Genomic DNA, 17781 nt, shown 5'->3' on the forward strand with positions numbered 1-17781 from the left:
AATCTGTATAGCAACCATGTACCTTGAGTATTATAGACTTTTTAAAAAGTTTTTTTTTCTGGTCAGGCATGGTGGCTTACGGCTGAAATCACAGCCCTTTGTTAAGCCGAGGTGGGCGGATCATTTGAGGTTGGGTGTTCGAGACCAGCCTGGCCAACATGGCAAAAACCCATCTCTATTAAAAAATACAAAAATTAGTGGGGTATGGTGGCATGCACCTGTAATCCCAGATACTTGGAAGGTTGAGGAAGGAGAATCACTTGAAACCAAGAGGCAGAGGTTACAGTGAACTGAGATTGTGCCACTGCACTCCAGCCTGGGTGACACGGCGAGACATCTGAAAAAACAAACAAACAAAATCAAAAACCAAACAAACAAAAATCACCATTTTTTTGTATATTTCTATATTTTAACAAATTGTTTTACAACAAACATATTTCTGTGCCTCGTGAAAGAATTTATATTTTCAAAAGTTTTAGGCTCCTGGTGGGGACAATTTTAGGATTATGCATTCCTGGTTTTATTAATTCAAAAACAATTTCTAAAATTTTGTTTAACTTTCATTTCAGCATCAGGATACTCAAAGTGGGAAGGATCACCGATTTTTGGTAGTTTCTGGGCCTACAAGGACTTTCCAAATCCAGGAGGAACGCCAGTGGTGACATAGTGACTCAGGCAGGCACCAAGAAAATGGCGCCATTGGTCTCTGGGTAGTGCTTTAAGAATGAACACAATCATACTTACAGTCCATGGTCCGTCACTCTCCAAGGATGACTCCCTCCCACCCTATTTTTGTTTTTTACTTTTTTACACCAAGTTTCTATTTAGACACTACAACATATGGGGTATTTGTTCCCATTGGATGCATCTCTGTCAAAACGCTGTTCAAATGTGATGGCTAAGTTCTAACACACTGCCATGTATGGAGTGGGCTAAACACACACCGGTTTACAGGAAAGATGCATTTTGTGTACAGTAAATGGTGTATATACCTTTTGTTACCACAGAGTTTTTTAAACAAATGAGTATTGTAGGATTTTCTTCTAAATGAGCTAAATAAGTCACCATTGACTTCTTGGTGCTGTTGAAAATAATCCATTTTCACTAAGAGTGTGTGAAACCTACAGCATATTCTTTGTTCAGAGATTTTCATCTGTTATTTATCAATGATTGATCGTGTTCCATTTGGAAATGGCATGCAAAAGCAATCACAGAGAAACCTGTGTAACTCCATCTGGCAAATTCAGAATAGAAAGATCTTGAGAGAAAGAAATGCTGTTCGTTCAAAAGTGGAGTTGTTTTAACAGATGCCAATTACAGTGTACACTTTAACAGAGTCTTCTGTTGTATTAGGGTAAACATTAAATGGAATGCAGCTACCATGAATATCACCTGACTAGTGGCAAGGGTTCTAAAATGAAATATGAGAAGATCCGGTCGCAATTCTTAGATTTGGTGTCCAGCATGGATGAATCCTTTGTGTTTGGTCCCTAAATATACATGAAAGCACAAGGTACATATCCATTTGCTTTAGGATTTTCATGTGGGATTTGTCATTATCAAAAATCATCAACAATAAAAACCGATCAGACAACATTTACCATTGATATAATGAAATTCCGGATGTAGGCTTTCCCCAGGTCTCTTCATGTGCAGATTGCAGTTCTGATTTATTTCAATAAAAGCGATCTTGGAAAACATGATCTGTATGTTGCCTCCTTGAATAGATCCAGAGACTCACAACTTAGATGCTGAAATTTGGGCATATGTTATTTATGAATGTATTCCATTATTTTCTTATTATTAAAGGGCCCATTATACAGAAGTAATTCAACATCAAGGTCAAAGTGGGCTTATTTTTTTTTTTTTTAGATACTCCCTTTCTCAGATCTAAAGTCATCATTTCTTAGGGAACTGTCCAGATCACAATATACACAATTGAATACCAATTCTAGGCAAAGTCTACTTTGCCTGATGTACTCCTAAACATACATAAGTAAAAATGAATTTTTTTAAAACTACACACAAGAAGCTTGAAATTTAAACAAGACTATATAGTGTATAATTCTTTTGGAGGAAATTATCTCTTCCCATTTTTTTAAAACCTGATTTTACCATCACCCATTTAAATAATTCATGTTATTCAAGCCAACTTAGTACTACTAGTGTCACTCTTGCAACTTTTACCTATTTATTTTTCAGTATCTCAAATCACCAAACACACAGTGAAAGGATATGGTCCTAAAGTACTTATCTTTCCTAAAAAAAAAATCAGCCTGACCGGGCACGGCAGCTCACTCCTGTAATCCCAGCACTTTGGAGGCCGAGGAGGGTGAATCACGAGGTCAGAAGATTGAGACCATCCTGGCCAACATGATGAAACCCTGTCTCTACTAAAAACACAAAAATTAGCTGGACATGGTGGCATGCAACTGTAGTCTCAGCTACTCAGGAGGCTGAGGCAGGAGAATCACTTGAACCTGTGAGGCGGAGGTTGCAGTGAGCTGAGATCTTGCCACTACACTCTAGCCTTGGTGGCAAAATGAAATTGTCTCCAGGAAAAAAAAAAAAAAGAACCTACCTTAGCTGGTTGTTGTGGTTCACATTTGTAATTCCAGCAACTCCAGAGGACAAGGAAGCAGGAGGATAGCTTGAGACCAGGAGTTTGAGATCGGCCTAGACAATATAATGAGACCCTGTCCCTAAAAACAAAATTTAAGAATTAGCTGGATGTAGTTAGTATCTCATGCCTGTAGTCCCAGTTACTTGAGAGGCTGAGGCAAGAGGTATGATTGAGCCGAGGAGTGGGAGGCTACAGTGAGCTATGATCACATCACTGCAACTCAGTCTAGGTGACAGAATGACAGAGTGAGACCCCATCTCAAACACACACACACACACACACACACACACACACACACACACACACACACACATTGTCCTTTATCCCTTCTTAACCTGACAAGTTGACTGATTTGTCTTGAGGGTCGGATCGCCAAGATAAATCCCTCACATTCAAACTAGTCCCCCAATGTCTGTCAATCCTATTCCTAACAACAAATTGCCACCTTTCCTCCACTCCACAGTGCCCTCTGGAAGGGTCACCAAAAGACACTATGACCATAGCAAAATATGATTCTTGACACAGAACCAGAAGTTATTTTCAATTCATTTTGCTTTTTTTCCTATTTTAGCACAATAATGATAATATTTAAAGTCATATTTTTCTGTGCTATAATTAAAACTGTTATTTCAATTGAATTTGAAATAGAATTCATGGTCTAAAATAGACTGAATCCCAGTGTGAACACATATTTGCATGCCTTCTTGGTCTCAGCTCAGTGGGTGGGAGGGGGAGCGTTTCTGTATTCCTTTAGCACACACACCCTCACACAATTCCTTTTTTTTTAAACCTCACAGAGTATTTTTTACATTTGCTAGACCATCTCACAAGACCTAGGCTCACAAAACTCTGGCATCCTTTGGATTAACTAAACCCATGGTTCCCCAAGATGGGGAGCAGGAGGGAGCCTCGAGGCAGCCCAGACTCCGAACTGCAAACCTCTTTCCAGAACTCCATTGCCACACCTTGGCATATACCAAATGTTGACAAAGAAGGCTGTTCCCATACAAGGGCCAATTTTAGAGCAAGCTGCCCATGGTTGCAAATAAAAAAACTGTAAAACCCTCAACCCCAAAGCTGTGTGTAGTGCTTTTGTGTGTGACAGAGCTGGGGCAGAGCTCTCTGATGCTCTCAGGAAAACCATACCCTTTGCTCGTGGTAGGCAGCCCCTGGTGGCTGCTCTGCCCTTGCCAAGTGTTATGTTTCCAAGGTCTGTGGTCATGGTTCACATTCGCTGCAAAACACCCTCCCACCCTTGCAGAGAAAGAGTCTTTTGTGCAGCATCCTTTAAAGGGTGATTCGTCCCACTTGAGTTCTCTCTCCTGGTGCAGTGTTGCTGGTGGGTTAATTAGAACATCGCCATGAAGTTCATCCCTTGCCTCCTGCTGGTGACCTTGTCCTGCCTGGGGACTTTGGGTCAGGCCCCAAGGCAAAAGCAAGGAATCACTGGGGAGGAATTCCATTTCCAAACTGGAGGGAGAGATTCCTGCACTATGCGCCCCAGCAGCTTGGGGCAAGGTGCCGGGGAAGTCTGGCTTCGCATAGACTGCCACAACACAGATCAGACATACTGGTGTGAGTACAGGGGGCAGCCCAGCATGTGCCAGGCTTTCGCTACTGACCCCAAACCTTACTGGAACCAAGCCCTGCAGGAGCTGAGGCGCCTTCACCATGCGTGCCAGGGGGCCCCGGTGCTGAGGCCATCCGTGTGCAGGAAGGCTGGGCCCCAGGCCCACATGCAGCAGGTGGCTTCCAGCCTCAAGAGCAGCCCAGTACCCAACCAGCACCCTGAGGCTGGGATGCCATCTCTGAGTCCCAAGGCCTCAGTGAAACCCACAGAAGCAAGACAGCTGGGAAAGGACTCGATGGAAGAGCTTGGAAAAGCCAAACCCATCACCCAACTCACAGCCAAAGCTACCCAGGCTGCACCCAGGCCTGGAGGGAATGAGGAAGCAAAGAAGCAGCCCTGGGAACACTGTTGGAAACCCTTCCAGGCCCTGTGTGCCTTTCTCATCAGCTTCTTCCGAGGGTGACAGGTGAAAGACCCCTACAGGTAACACCCTTTCCTTTACTCATCTACAGAAAGTATGCGAGAGGCACTTAGAACTTTCACAACTGCTGCAACCACATCAGAGTCTCAGCATGTGTTTGTGGGTGGGTTTGAGGCTGTCTGTTGCAGAGCAGAGATGAGTGGTTCATCAGGAGGCACTTGACCCTGGTGATGCGCAAGAATCACCTACAAGGAGCTTTAAAAACGCTGATGCCCAGGCCCCCCACCACACCATTTCATCTATGTCTCCAACAGAGTAGCCCAGGAGCGTGTACTTTTAAAACTCTCCCCCAGGTGATTTGAATGTGTAGCCAAGGTTGAGAATCTCCTTGTGATGGGACCACCTCACTATTAAACTGAGGCCTTTGGAATTCTGCTTGGTGATGTTTCCTACTGCACCAAGCCTTGGCTGCAGTTGTTTGTGTCTAAGGTGCTATGTCACGGTGGAGGTGTCACCTCACCTGTCGTGTTCTGTTTTCTCTCCTACAAAGTTGAGTTAGGGTGGGGGGTGTTTTGCATGGAGGAAAGTCTGAGTCAAATAATCTTCAGTCTTTCTCACAGCCCTCAAAGATTTTAATCATTTTTTTTTCATTGCAGAAGAAAAAATCTAATTAATAATAACATTTAATCAACTCCAAGTGTTGCTTTTATTTATTATTTATTTTTTTATTATTATTAATTTTAGACAGAGTTTCGCTCTCGTTGCCCAGGCTAGAGTGCAAGGGCGTGATCTCTACTCACCACGACCTCCTCCTCTTGGGTTCAAGCAATTCTCCTGCCTCAGCCTCCCAAGTAGCTGGGATTACAGGCGCGTGCCATTATGTCTGGCTAATTTTGTAATTTTAGTAGAGACTGAGTTTCACCATGTTGGCCAGGATGGTCTTGATCTCCTGACCTTGTGATCCACCCACCTCAGCCTCCCAAAGTGCTGGGATTACAGATGTGAGCCACCGTGCCCGAACCCCGAAGTGTTGCTTTTAAAAGGCCAAGCTTTTTCTTGTGGAAATAAGGCTTATGATTGATCTCTATCCTTAAATGCAGCACCTTTCATTAATTTTATACACCAGCAAGGAGTTCATTTACATGGGGTTCTAGTCTTATTTGTGCATTCTGAGTTTAAAAGGAGAATTTCTGAGGTTTTTCATATTATCTATGTAAAAAAATAGGAAAAAAAGCAGATTTCCTGATAAAAAAGCACTTTGATAACTAATACCACAAAACAAATAAGGCTTTTTCTAAAAATGCCCAGGCAGCAAGAAATGTTGGGTCATATCGGAGTTGGTTTAGTGTCTGCTCTTCTGGGCTGGAGGTTTTCTGCTTGTTTAATATTTCAGATCTGTCCCAGAGGAGAAAAGGGGCCACTTAAGCCAGAATAATTACTATTGAAAAGAGATCCTTGTTTTTTTTTCTTTTAAAAGTTGATTTTTTTTTGTCTTTCCACAAATAAGACATACAAATCATTTTTAAAATTCAAACACAACAGAAAAGTACAAAGAATTTTAAAACCTCATCCATAATCCCACCACAAAGAGGTACACAATATGAACAGTTAGAACAGTACCCATTTAGACATCCATCTATGCATATTTATATGGACAAATGTACCGCTTATATGCAGATGCATACAGGGGGCTAAAGCTTAAAACAGTGTGTTGATCCTGCAGATAAGCTGCATAGGACTACTGTATTAGCTTGCGAGGGCTGCCATAGCAAAATACCGCAGCCTAGGTGGTTTAAACAACAGCAGAAATATGTCTTCTCATAATTCTGAAGACTGAAAGTTCAAGATCAAGGTGTCAGCAGGATTGGTGTCTTCTGAGGACTGTCTCCTTGGCTCACAGACGGCGGCCTTCTCGCTGGCGTTCCTTAGTGTGCATCTGTGTCTCATTTCTTTTGTTAGGACACCAGTCATACTGGGTGAAGTCCCACCCTAACAACTCCATTTAACCTGAACCACCACTTTAATGGCCCCTATCTTTAAATACAGACAGTCCCTGAGGTACTGGAGGTTAGGCCTTCAATTTAAGGTTTTTAGGTTTTGGAAGGGACACCACTTGGCCCACAAAAACTAACAAAGAATTTTTCACATCCCTTGCTTTTTATTTTTATTTTTATTTTTAGAGCTGACGTCTCCCTGACAGAGAAAAACCTCTTTTTATATCATGCTGCTTTCAGTCCAACGTTTTCACACTGGATGAAGGGAGTTTCTAATCAGACGCACCTGCCCAAATTCTTGATCTGCAGTCCCTGAAGTTTGGAAAAGAAACCCTCCTTTCTGGAAGGAGCCGACGGGCCCAAGAGTGACAAGCATACACATCTACTTTCTATCTGTAGAAGCTTTGCTTTGTTGATTAGAGCCTTCTATGAACGTTTAAATCTGTAACGCATTCATGAATTTCCAGTTCAGCCTTCTGAGCAAGACGTGAATTTGTCACATTTCATCGCATGGCAGCATGGACTTGTAGTTAGAGAAAGTTCAGTGAATAGCAGCTATGTGTGTGCAAAATAAAGGAATGATTTCAGAAATATGACTTTAATCTTCTTAACAAACTCGACACCTAGATGCTATAGAGATCATGGATCTCCATTAAGTCACTGTTATTTTATTCAAGCTGCCATCATGCATTACACAGACTAGGTGGCGTAAAGCAACAGAAATGTGCTATCTCACTGTTATGTAAGAAGGTAAGAAGTGTTACCTCACTCTTACCGAGGTAAGAATGCCTCAAGGTGTTGCCAAAGTTAGTTTCTCCTGGAGGGCCTGAGGGAAAATCCGTTAAATGCCTCTCTCCCAGTTTCTTAAAGTTACTGGAATCCTTGACATTCCTTGGCTTAAAGACACATCACTCTGATCCCTGTCTCTGTCTTTGCATGGAGTTTTCCCTTACATGTGTGTTCAAATTTCCCTCTGCTTATAAGGGCACCAGCCATTGGATTAGGGCCCATTCTAATCAAGAATGACCTTGTCTTAACTCCATTGTGTCTGCAAACACCCTATTTCCAAATAAGATCGTATGCACAGATTTCAGATGGACGTAAATTTTTGGCGAACACTATTCAACCCAGCACAGCCGCTCTAAAGCAACAGCAACTAGCCAAAAGCATAGAGAAGTGGACCAGGAAGAGAACAACCCTGTACAGTGAGCAATTAAATTAAATCAACAGAGTTGGAAAGGACAAAATTAAATATTATTAGACATACGCAAAAAGTGACTCACTCCCTTCCTAATTTCATATTTGTCTGACTTAAGAACACATGAATAGTCCACTCTTTTTTTTTTGAGACAGAATTTCACTCTGTCCCCCAGGCTGGAGTGCTGTGGCACGATCTGGGCTCACTGCAACCTCTGCCTCCTGGGTTCAAGCGATTCTCCTGCTTAAGCTTCCTGAGTAGCTGGGATTACAGGTATGTGCCACCACACTTGGCTAATTTTTGTATTTTTAGTAGAGAAAGGGTTTCACCATGTTGGCCAGGCTGGTCTCGAACTCCTGACCTCAAGTGATCAGCCAGCCTCAGCCTCCCAAAGTATTGGGATTACAGACGTGAGCCACCAAGCCCTGCCCAATAGTCCACTCTTGATGTGCTTAAATTGTTTCCCCAGCTAGTCCAGTAGTGCCCAATCCCAGCTGCATAAGAGAGTCACCTGGCGCAACTTTTCAAAAACACTACTGCTTGGGTGCCAGCCCCAGTGGTTATGGTGTAACTGGCCAGGGATGGGGCCAGAGCATGTGCAGTTTTACATTTCCCCGGTGAGTCTAATATGCAGCCAAGGTTGAGAAACACTACCCTTGATTAATTGAATTAGAATCTCTGGGGCATATCCCAGGTAATTTCCAGGCAATTCTATGTGTAACCTGGGTTGAAGACTACTAATATGGCCTCTATATGTAGTTCACACAATTAACAAATATTTATTCATCATCAACTATGTCCCAAGCACTGTGCAAGACATTGGATAGGGGAGAGATGAGCTAACTGAAACTGACTAGGTTTCCCATCTTAGAAGTACAGTGAAGTCGTGAAAACCAAGACAACACATTGATGAGTGTATGAGATGACACAGAAGGCTGTGGGTAGGAGGAGTCAGGGGACATTTGCTGGGGATGAGTTTCTAAAATATATACATCAAGCATCTAATGTGACATACTAAGTCTATTTCTTATAAGGGCTCTGTGCCTTTCACTTGCCCCCTCATATAATTCTCACCACATCCCTAAGAGGTAAGTAATTTTATTCCCAATTTAAAAACGGAGGGACTTGAAAGCCTGGAGAGGTGAGCTGTACACAGCTTGTAAGAGTCAGACAACAGAGAAATCCAAGTCCACCCAATTCTAAAGCTGATGGCTTTCAATTTATAAACATCACTGGATAGGCTGGGATTTGTCACAGACCATTTTTCACTAACATTTTAAAGTAAGGTCACCATATAACTGATTTCAACGATGAAACGCAATTCAAATCTGTGCTGCCCAAAGGGTGACAGGTGGGCCAGAGGCATCTGCTTCTCTTGGGGAACTTTAGTAATGCTAATTCTCAGCTGGGTGTGGTGGCTTATGCCTGTAATCCCAGCACTTTGGGAGGCTGAGGCAGGCGGATCACCTTAGGCCAAGAGTTTGAGACCACCCTGGCCAACATCGTGAAACCCTGTCTCTACTAAAAATACAAAAATTAGTTGGGCATGGTGGCTTGCTCCTGTAATCCTAGCTACTCAGAAGGCTGAGTCAGGAGAATCACTTGAACCAAGAAGGCAGAGGTTACAGTGAGCTGAGATAGAGCTAATCCACTCCAGCCTGGGCAATAGAGCAGGACTGCATCTCAAGAGGGAAAAAAAAAAAACTAATTCTCAGGCCCCACCTCAGACATACTGAACCAGAGTATCTGGAGTGAGGTGCAGGAATGTGTATTTTAACATTTCCATGTGTTCTGTGCACAGTAACACTGGCCCAGCAATATTTTAGTCATCCTAAAAGGAGAGGCCCTGAAACTTTTCTGAAGGTTTTGCCCAAGAAGTGTGGGCTAAGCCAGATTTCAGACTGTGGGTTGTGAGGCAAAACAGTCCATGCCTATATAACTGCTGCACAAACTACAGGACAAGGTGGAGTGAGTACTGAGAGTTGCTTTTGCAGGGGTGTTTCACAGGTCATATCACAGGCCCAAAGCTCACCTTCAGTGGGAAATGCTTGTCTCCACCCTTATCTTCCTGTACCCGGAGCTCCTGCACCTCCCGTGCCTTTCCTGAGTACTGCTGTTACAGGAAAGGTTTCCCAATCTGGACTCCCAAGAGAGGGTTCTTGGATCTCATGCAAAAAAGGATTCAGGATGAGTTCACAGAGAACAAAGAAAGCAAGTTTATTAGAGAAATAAAGAAACAAAAGGATGGCTACTCTATACACAGAGCAATGGTGTGGGCTGCCTAAGGAGACTTAGAGTTATTTCTTGATTATATGCTAAACAAGGAGTGGATTATTCATGAGTTTCCCAGAAAAGGGGTGGGCAATTCCTGGAACTGAGGGTTCCTCCCCTTTTTAGACCATATAGGGTAACATCCTGATACCGCCGTGGCATCTGTAAAATGTCATGGCACTGGTGGGAGTGTTTTTCAGCATGCTAATGCATTATAATTAGCATATAATGAGCAGCAAGGACCACCAGAGGCCACTCTCATCACCATCTTGGTTTTGGTGGGTTTTGGCCAGCTTCCTAACTGCAGCCCATTTTACCAGCAAGGTCTTTGTGACCTGTAACTTGTGCTGACCTCCTGTCTCATCTTATGACTAAGAATGCCTTAACCTCAGCCCGTGGGTCTCAGCGTGTTTTACCCAGCCCCTATTCAAGATGGAGTCGCTCTGCTTTGAATGTCTCTGACACTGTTTCCCTAGGTAAGAGTCAGTAACGCCCTCAACTAAGCAAGAATTTATCTCATTCCTCTTCCCCTCATGAGACCTCAAACATATGCTCAAGGGCCATGTCTTAAGCTCCAAATCAGTTCTATTATGATTTGTTTTTTAATAAAAATGGGGGCTGGAGAGAGAAAAATTATCCTTCAAAAGAAAATCTATAGTACACTGTCATTATAGCTGTCCTTGAATTTTTTTCTGCAATTTGGACTAAATCCTAAATTCTTGGATTTGTGAGTTAGATGTCCCCAAACTAATGCTTTAAATCTTAGCTTTTGTTTTTGGTTTTGGTTTTTATTGAGATGGAGTCTTCTTCTGTCACCCAGACTGGAGTACAGTGGCGTGATCTCAGCTCACTGCAACCTCAGCCTTCCTGGTTCAAGCAATTCTTCTGCCTCAGCCTCCCAAGTAGCTGTGACTACAGATGCCCGCCACCACGCCCAGCTAATTTTTTAATATTTTTTGTAGATACAGGGTTTAACCATATTGGCCAAGCCGGTCTTGACCTCCTGAACTCATGATCCACCAGCCTTAGCCTCCCAAAGTGCTGGGATTACAGGTATGAGCCACTGCACCTGGCCCAAATCCTTGCTTTTAAAATTGGGAATTGTACTCCTCATTCTAGGACTCATTATTTACCTTATAGTAGGCTGTTCACTTAATATCATAGTAAAATGATAGACAAAAGTATTAAGGTTTTGCTCTGCGAGACTTGAAAGCCCAGCCAGGCCTGCATGAGCAAGCTGACAGTGGCAACGCAGTTCCAGTCTTCTCACCTTGGGGTTCACTCTCCCTCCCACTATGTCCCCTGTCAGCAGGAAGAAGCCAGAGCAATTGATGACCTTTTTCCATCTTCATAGCCTACACCTTAAGATTAAGATGTTATAAAACCAAAGCAGAGGGATTGAAGCTGTCTTTGCAAAATTATGACTGAGACAGTGATGGATCTAACTTAACTGACTCCATCTTGCTTTTAACCTCCAAGCTGTCCTTGTTCATTCCTGGGTGTAGGCTGAACTAACTTTGGGAGAAACTTAGTTTATAGTTTAAACAAAGACGGTAACATCCCTTTCTTAAAGGAGACCTCCTTCAAAGGCAATGAGGACTATATTGCCTTTGTAGGACTAACATTAGCCATAGGTTTAGAAATAATTTTTTAGGAGTCATGCAGCTGGAGGCAACAAGATTCTGACTCTCCCTAAACTGCCCTTAGATTAGTGCTTAAGATATTTTGCAGACCCTGCACTTGATGGATCACCTGGCACCACCCAGATCAATAAACTGGCTCATCTGATTTTGTGGCCCCCACCCAGGAACTGACTCAGCACAAGAAGACAGCTTAGACTCCCTATGATTTCATCTCCAACCAATCAGCACTTCTCATTCACTGGCTTCCCCCCACCTACCAAGCTATCCTTAAAACTCTGTTCCCCTTTGGGAGGCCTAGGAGGGTAGATCCTGAGGTCAGGAGTTCAAGACCAGCCTGGCCAAGATGATGAAATCCCATCTCTACTAAAAATACAAAAATTAGCTGGGCATGGTGGCATGTGCCTGTAATCTCAGCTACTCAGGAGGCTGAAGCAGGAATTGCTTGAACCTGGGAGGCAGAGGTTGCAGTGAGCTGAGATTATGCCACTGCACCCCAGCCTGGGTGACAGAGCAGGACTCTGTCTCAAAAGAAAACCAAAACCAAAACAACAACAAAAAAATGAAAAAAACAAAAACTTTGCTCCCTGAATGTTCAGGGTGACTAATTTGAGTAATAATAAAATTCCAGTCTCCCACACAGCTGGTTCTGTATGAATTACTCTTTCTCTATTGCAGTTCCCCTGTCTTGATGAATTGGCTCTGTCTAGGCAGCAGGTAAGGTGAATCCCTTAGGCAATTACAATAGCAGGCTTCCTATAAATAGTACATCACATTACTTTGTGAGGGAGTGAACGTCTTGCTACTGGAAAGTTTGAGCAAAGGCAGGCCAATCATTCATTCCATGAGATATCAGGTCTTCCATTCAAAACTTTTTTTTTTTTTAAAAGTAGATGATGGATTAAGAAATATAAAAAATCTATCTCCCCACTTAGATAAAAATTGCAGTGGCAGAATCTGCCTGATGTCACTATTTTAAAACTGGAGTCTATTGAAAGCTTGCAACTTCCAGGGGAAGGCATGGATGGTTCATTGCAGTTAATTTGGGTCAATTTCAACTTTTAGCTCTGTAGTAGTTACCCAGCCCCCAATTTCAGCCCTATGGCAGGCAGCCAAACATGTGTTTCTGAAGCAGCTTGTATGCAGATTTTTGGAGCCAGGATGAGCAGTACTGACCATGACTTATAGATATCTGGAATCTGTGTCCTCATTACTGATTGCTGTGTCTGATCACAGAGGTGCAGACACAAAGGTGGGCAACTAATGTTGCAAGCTCCTTCCCTCCAAATGAAGTGACTTGCAGGGAATTTAAAAAGATTTAATCATTATTACAAACGAAGACATTCACAAGCCACTACATATGTAGGGAAATTAGAACATCACTGTACATTCCTGTAGAAAGCTGTAGTCTCTTAAAAAGATCTGAGAAGTCCTTAAGTTTATACCTCAGGCTAATCCTCAGTGTGGAGATAACCTCAAAAATCAAAATCAAAACAAAAATGGCAAACCCTGGTGGAAGGGGATGATATGATTTCCAGAGTTTCTGCATTATTAATTGTCCCACTTTCAAGAAAAAAGACATAAGGCATATGAAAAAATAGGAAAGTATAGCCACTTGAAAGAAAAAAGTAAGCCAACAGAAAAAGTCCCTGATGTCCCTGAGAAAGATAGATGGTGAATGTACTAGAGAAATACTTTAAAACAGCTCTCTTGAAGATTCTCAATAACTAAAGGAGGTTGTGGAGAAGTCAAGAAAATGATGGATAAATAAAATGAAAATATCAATAAAGAGATAGAAAACCCAAATGAAAAATGAAGTTAAATGAAAAAATTATGGAGTTATACAGTACAATAACTAAAATGAAAAATTCACTGGATGAATTCAAAAGCAGATCTGAAGTAGGGAGAAGACAGAATGTGCAAACTTGGAAATAGGACAATTGAAATTATTGAGTCTGAGGAAAAGAAATAAAAAAGATTAAAGAAAAGTGAACAGAGCCTAAGGGACCTGAGAGACACCACAAAGTGGACCAACATATCCACTGTGGGAATCCCAGAAGGAGGAGAGAGAGAAAAAAGAGAGAATCCCAGAAGAAGAAGAAGAGAGATTATTTGACAAAACAATGGCTGAAAACTTACCAAATTTGATGAAAAACATAAATACTAACATCCAGTAAGTTCAATGAACTCCACGTAGAATGAGTTCAAAGAGACCTACACCAAGACACATAATAATTAAACTATTGAAAGGCAAGGAGAGAATCTTGAAAGCAGCAAGACATCAGTGACCTGTTGCATACAAAGGACCCTCAACAAGATTTTTAGCAGATTTCTCGTCAGGAACTTTAGAATCTGGAAGGCATTAACTAGTGATAATTTATTCAAAGTGATTAAAAAGAAAAGTAAAACAAGAATCCTATATCTGGCAAAGATGTCCTTCAAAAGTGAGGGAGAGAAGATGACATTCCTACATTCCTAGATGTACAAAGCTGAGGGAGGTTTTTTTTTTTTTTTTTTTTTTACCACTAAGCCAAACTTTCAAGGAATGGTAAACAGAGTCCTGTTGAAATGAAAAGACACTTGATAATAAGTAAATATCTTAGTAAAGGTAAATTCATGGCAGTTATAAAAGTTAATGCTATTATAACCACCATTTGTAGCCCTACTTTTTGTTTTTTATGTAATTTAAGAGACTAATGCATTTTAAAAAATGATCACTAATCTATGTTTTTGAAACACAATATACAGAAATGTGATTTTATTATGTCAACAACTGAATGAAAAGGATGGGACTAGAGCTGTAAAAAAAAAGCAGATTACTTTGTTATTGAAGTTAATGTGATATAAATTCAAATGAAAGCATTATGACTTTAGAATGTTAAATGAAATTCCCAGGGTAACAACAAAAATGCGGATATATCATATACACAAAAGGAAATGAGAAGGAATTATAATGTTTCACTACAATAAAATTAATGAATCAAAAAATAAAGCAATGCAGAAAATGAAGAACAAAAAGCTATACAAAAAACAAATAGCAAAATGACAACTTAGTGATTATTTCTGTTTTATTTTATTTTTTAGTATCACAGGAAAGAGACACATTAGTAATTACTTTAAATGTAAATGTATCAAATTCTTCAATCAAAACACATAGATTACCAGAATAAAACACATGATCCAACTGTGCTGTCTACAGAGAATCATTTTAGATCCAAAGGCACAAACAGGTCAAAAGTTAAAGGATGGAAATGATATTTCATGAAAATAGTAACCAGAAGAGAGTAGAGAAGGCTATACTAATATCAAACAAAACAGACTTTAAGTCAATAGAGTTAACAAGAGACAAAAAGAATAGTATATATTAATAAGATTAATGCAAGAATATATTACTTATAAACTTTTTTTCACCTAATAATAGACCATCAAAATATATGAAGCAAAAATTGACATAATTAAAAGAAGAAATTTTACAGCAATAGTTGAAAATTTCAATACCCATTATCAGTGCCCCGGTATTTCAGTAAAGATAAATACATGGGCAATTATAAAAGCTAGTATTACTGTATTGACCATTTCTAATTCCACTTACGATTTTCTACATGATTTCAGAGACTAATATGCTTAAATATAATCATTAGTCTAAAAACTAGTATTATTGTCGCTTTTATTTGTAACTCCACATTTCGTTTGCTCCATTATATAAGAAACTAATGCATTTAAAAACAGTTATTGTGCAATGGCACAATCTCGATCCAAGATGTCTGATCACTAACAGCTCGGAATGTAGCTCCCAGTGAAAGCTCAGAGAACGAGAGGACGCCACACTTTCAGATGAATTTTCGTCGCTCACGAACCAGCAGATTTCTAGTAGAAAAGCCCCAGGGGTCGCTAGGGCAAGTCTTGTGGCCGGCGCAGTGGTTTTGCCAGTGCCTTGGTGTGGCAGCTCTTCATGCAGAGTAAACGGGGCTGGTTCCCTTACTGACCGGTGTTTGGAGCTCTGGGAAGGCAGAGCCGCTTGTTGCAGACTCAAGAAGGAAGCCAGGCCGGGCGCGGTGGCTCACGCCTGTAATCCCAGCACTTTGGGAGGCCGAGGCGGGTGGATCACGAGGTCAAGAGATCGAGACCATCCTGGTCAACATGGGGAAACCCCGTCTCTACTAAAGATACAAAAAATTAGCTGCGCATGGTGGTGAGTGCCTGTAATCCCAGCTACTCAGGAGGCTGAGGCAGGAGAATTGCTTGAACCCAGGAGGCGGAGGTTGCGGTGAGCCGAGATCGCTCCATTGCACTCCAGCCTGGGTAACAAGAGCGAAACTCCGTCTCAAAAAAAAAAAAAAAAGGTTAAGATGGCATACTTTATGATATATGTATTTTATTTGAATTTTAAAGAGAAATTTTAAAAGGGAAGTCTTTTCACCAAAAGGTACTGAAGTAACAGCATATCCATAAGAAAAATATGAGTATCTACTATTATTTTATACAAAAAATAAACTGAAATTGGTTTATGTACTGAAATGTAAAAGGCGATTTCTCCCTAGTACTGGGGGTGCTCCTTTCCTTCAACAGTGGCATAATCTGTTTGTTCTAATTCAGTAACTGCTATATCCATCTTTATTAATCAATTACTTGCCCACACCCAGGCCTTCCTCATTGAGGGTCACCAATCATGAGGGCTGGGCACAGTAGTAGAACTGGGCCACTGAAAAAGTTCATTAGGGTTCACAAATTCTAGCAGTTAATCATATGATCTTCCATATTTAATAACCCAAACACGGTGGCGGTAGAAGCAACAGATTAGAGTCACCTCTGTGTTGTCACTGATGGTGTCACCTAACGATGAAACCAGTGAGGTTTCCCAGGTGGTAGGGTTAATTTAAACAAACAAACAAACAAACAAAAACAAAAAACAGTTGTTGAGAGATTTTATGGTGAAATCACGGACATAGAGAACCGATCTCCCTGAATCCCTTCCCCTTCTGTCCTGATTTTCTCAAACACCTCCTCCAAAAGGAATGTTTCCTCTGAGGAGCAGCTGCATGTAATGCTCACACTGTCTGCTAAAGAAGTGTAGGCCACAGTGCAGATAACATCATCTGTCTAGCAATTTTCTCAGTCACATCTTCCAAAGCCTATCTCACCACAAAATGCCACCAAGCTGAGACCAAGGACATGAAATGGCGTTGAATGTTTTGTTCATTAGCCCACTACTGGGGTCCCCCTTGCTGTGAGCAGTGTGGCATCAACTACCTACAAGTGAACCGGATACCAACCAAGGCAGAGAATAGTGTCCGGTGCCGCTGTGGTGTGGCAAGAATCTGCCAGCTTCACAGAATGGCAACTCCATGATAACAGTTGTCAATTACCGCTGCATGCCAGTGGTGGCCACCAGGTGGCAGCAGAAGACCAATGTATTGTTTTTGCCAGACAAGGGCAGGTTCTATCCCCAGAGCTAAGGATCCCTGTCACCTTTAGAGAGAGATCAGGTGCTGAGAGGGACCACAGTCCCCACAGGCCATTTTACTCTCTGTGGCACTCAGATAGGGCTTAACTTTTGACCCTATTGTGTTAGTGGCAAGATTACCATCTCCAGTCCAATAACGCATTGAAGCAGTGACGCTGGACACCAGAGCTAGAGGGCCCAGTAATCTACTTTGTTCCATGTTGTCTCACCTCATATGTATCCTTCCAATGGCATCCACAAGGGCAACAAAAATGTCTCACGAGGCTACAGTAGTGGCTATCAATAGCTTGTTGCCCCATAGAGGAGTGTCTTTAATATACTAGTCAGTTGTCACCAACCAGGCAGCTTTCTGACTGTTCCCAAGAATAGGTGAAAAAGGCATGTCTGGTTCTTATGAGCACTGATTAAGGCAAAGATGATGGTTTGCCATTTGGTTCACTGGGCTATGGACTCCTCCTGCAGTAGCTCTTCCAGAGTTGTCTCTGGGGCTAGATGGCTGCTGCCACCAGGTGGACACCAGCACTTTTAGTTTTCAGTAAGCTAAGCCCCAGCATTCTCATGGATTTCCTGGGAGTGGTCTCCAGAGAGTCAAAAGCTGAT

The 17781-nt window shown here is 41.7% G+C and overlaps 2 protein-coding genes across 27 annotated transcripts in view; both read left to right on the plus strand.

Moving 5' to 3' along the window:
• Positions 1-7195, plus strand: part of PROM1 (prominin 1) — a 153367-nt gene extending 146172 nt beyond the window's left edge. For 23 of the 26 annotated variants that reach the window (XR_013533183.1, XR_013533182.1, XM_078367477.1 and 20 more), the window contains one exon: positions 570-1700. The gene's annotated coding sequence lies outside the window, so the exon portion shown is untranslated. Of the gene's footprint in view, positions 1-569; positions 1701-6794 lie in introns of those variants that run through there. The other 3 variants (XM_035294008.3, XM_035294014.3, XM_035294015.3) reach the window with 2 other exon arrangements.
• FGFBP2 (fibroblast growth factor binding protein 2) lies at positions 3939-6878 on the plus strand. The gene is made up of 2 exons (XM_002745963.6): positions 3939-4676; positions 6795-6878. Exon 1 carries the CDS (start codon positions 3985-3987, stop codon positions 4654-4656), a length of 672 nt encoding a protein of 223 aa, XP_002746009.4. The 5' UTR covers positions 3939-3984; the 3' UTR covers positions 4657-4676; positions 6795-6878.
• Positions 7196-17781: the final 10586 nt, after the last annotated feature.

This window comes from Callithrix jacchus, chromosome 3, assembly GCF_049354715.1.
Source record: "Callithrix jacchus isolate 240 chromosome 3, calJac240_pri, whole genome shotgun sequence".
Classification (NCBI taxonomy): domain Eukaryota; kingdom Metazoa; phylum Chordata; class Mammalia; order Primates; family Cebidae; genus Callithrix; species Callithrix jacchus.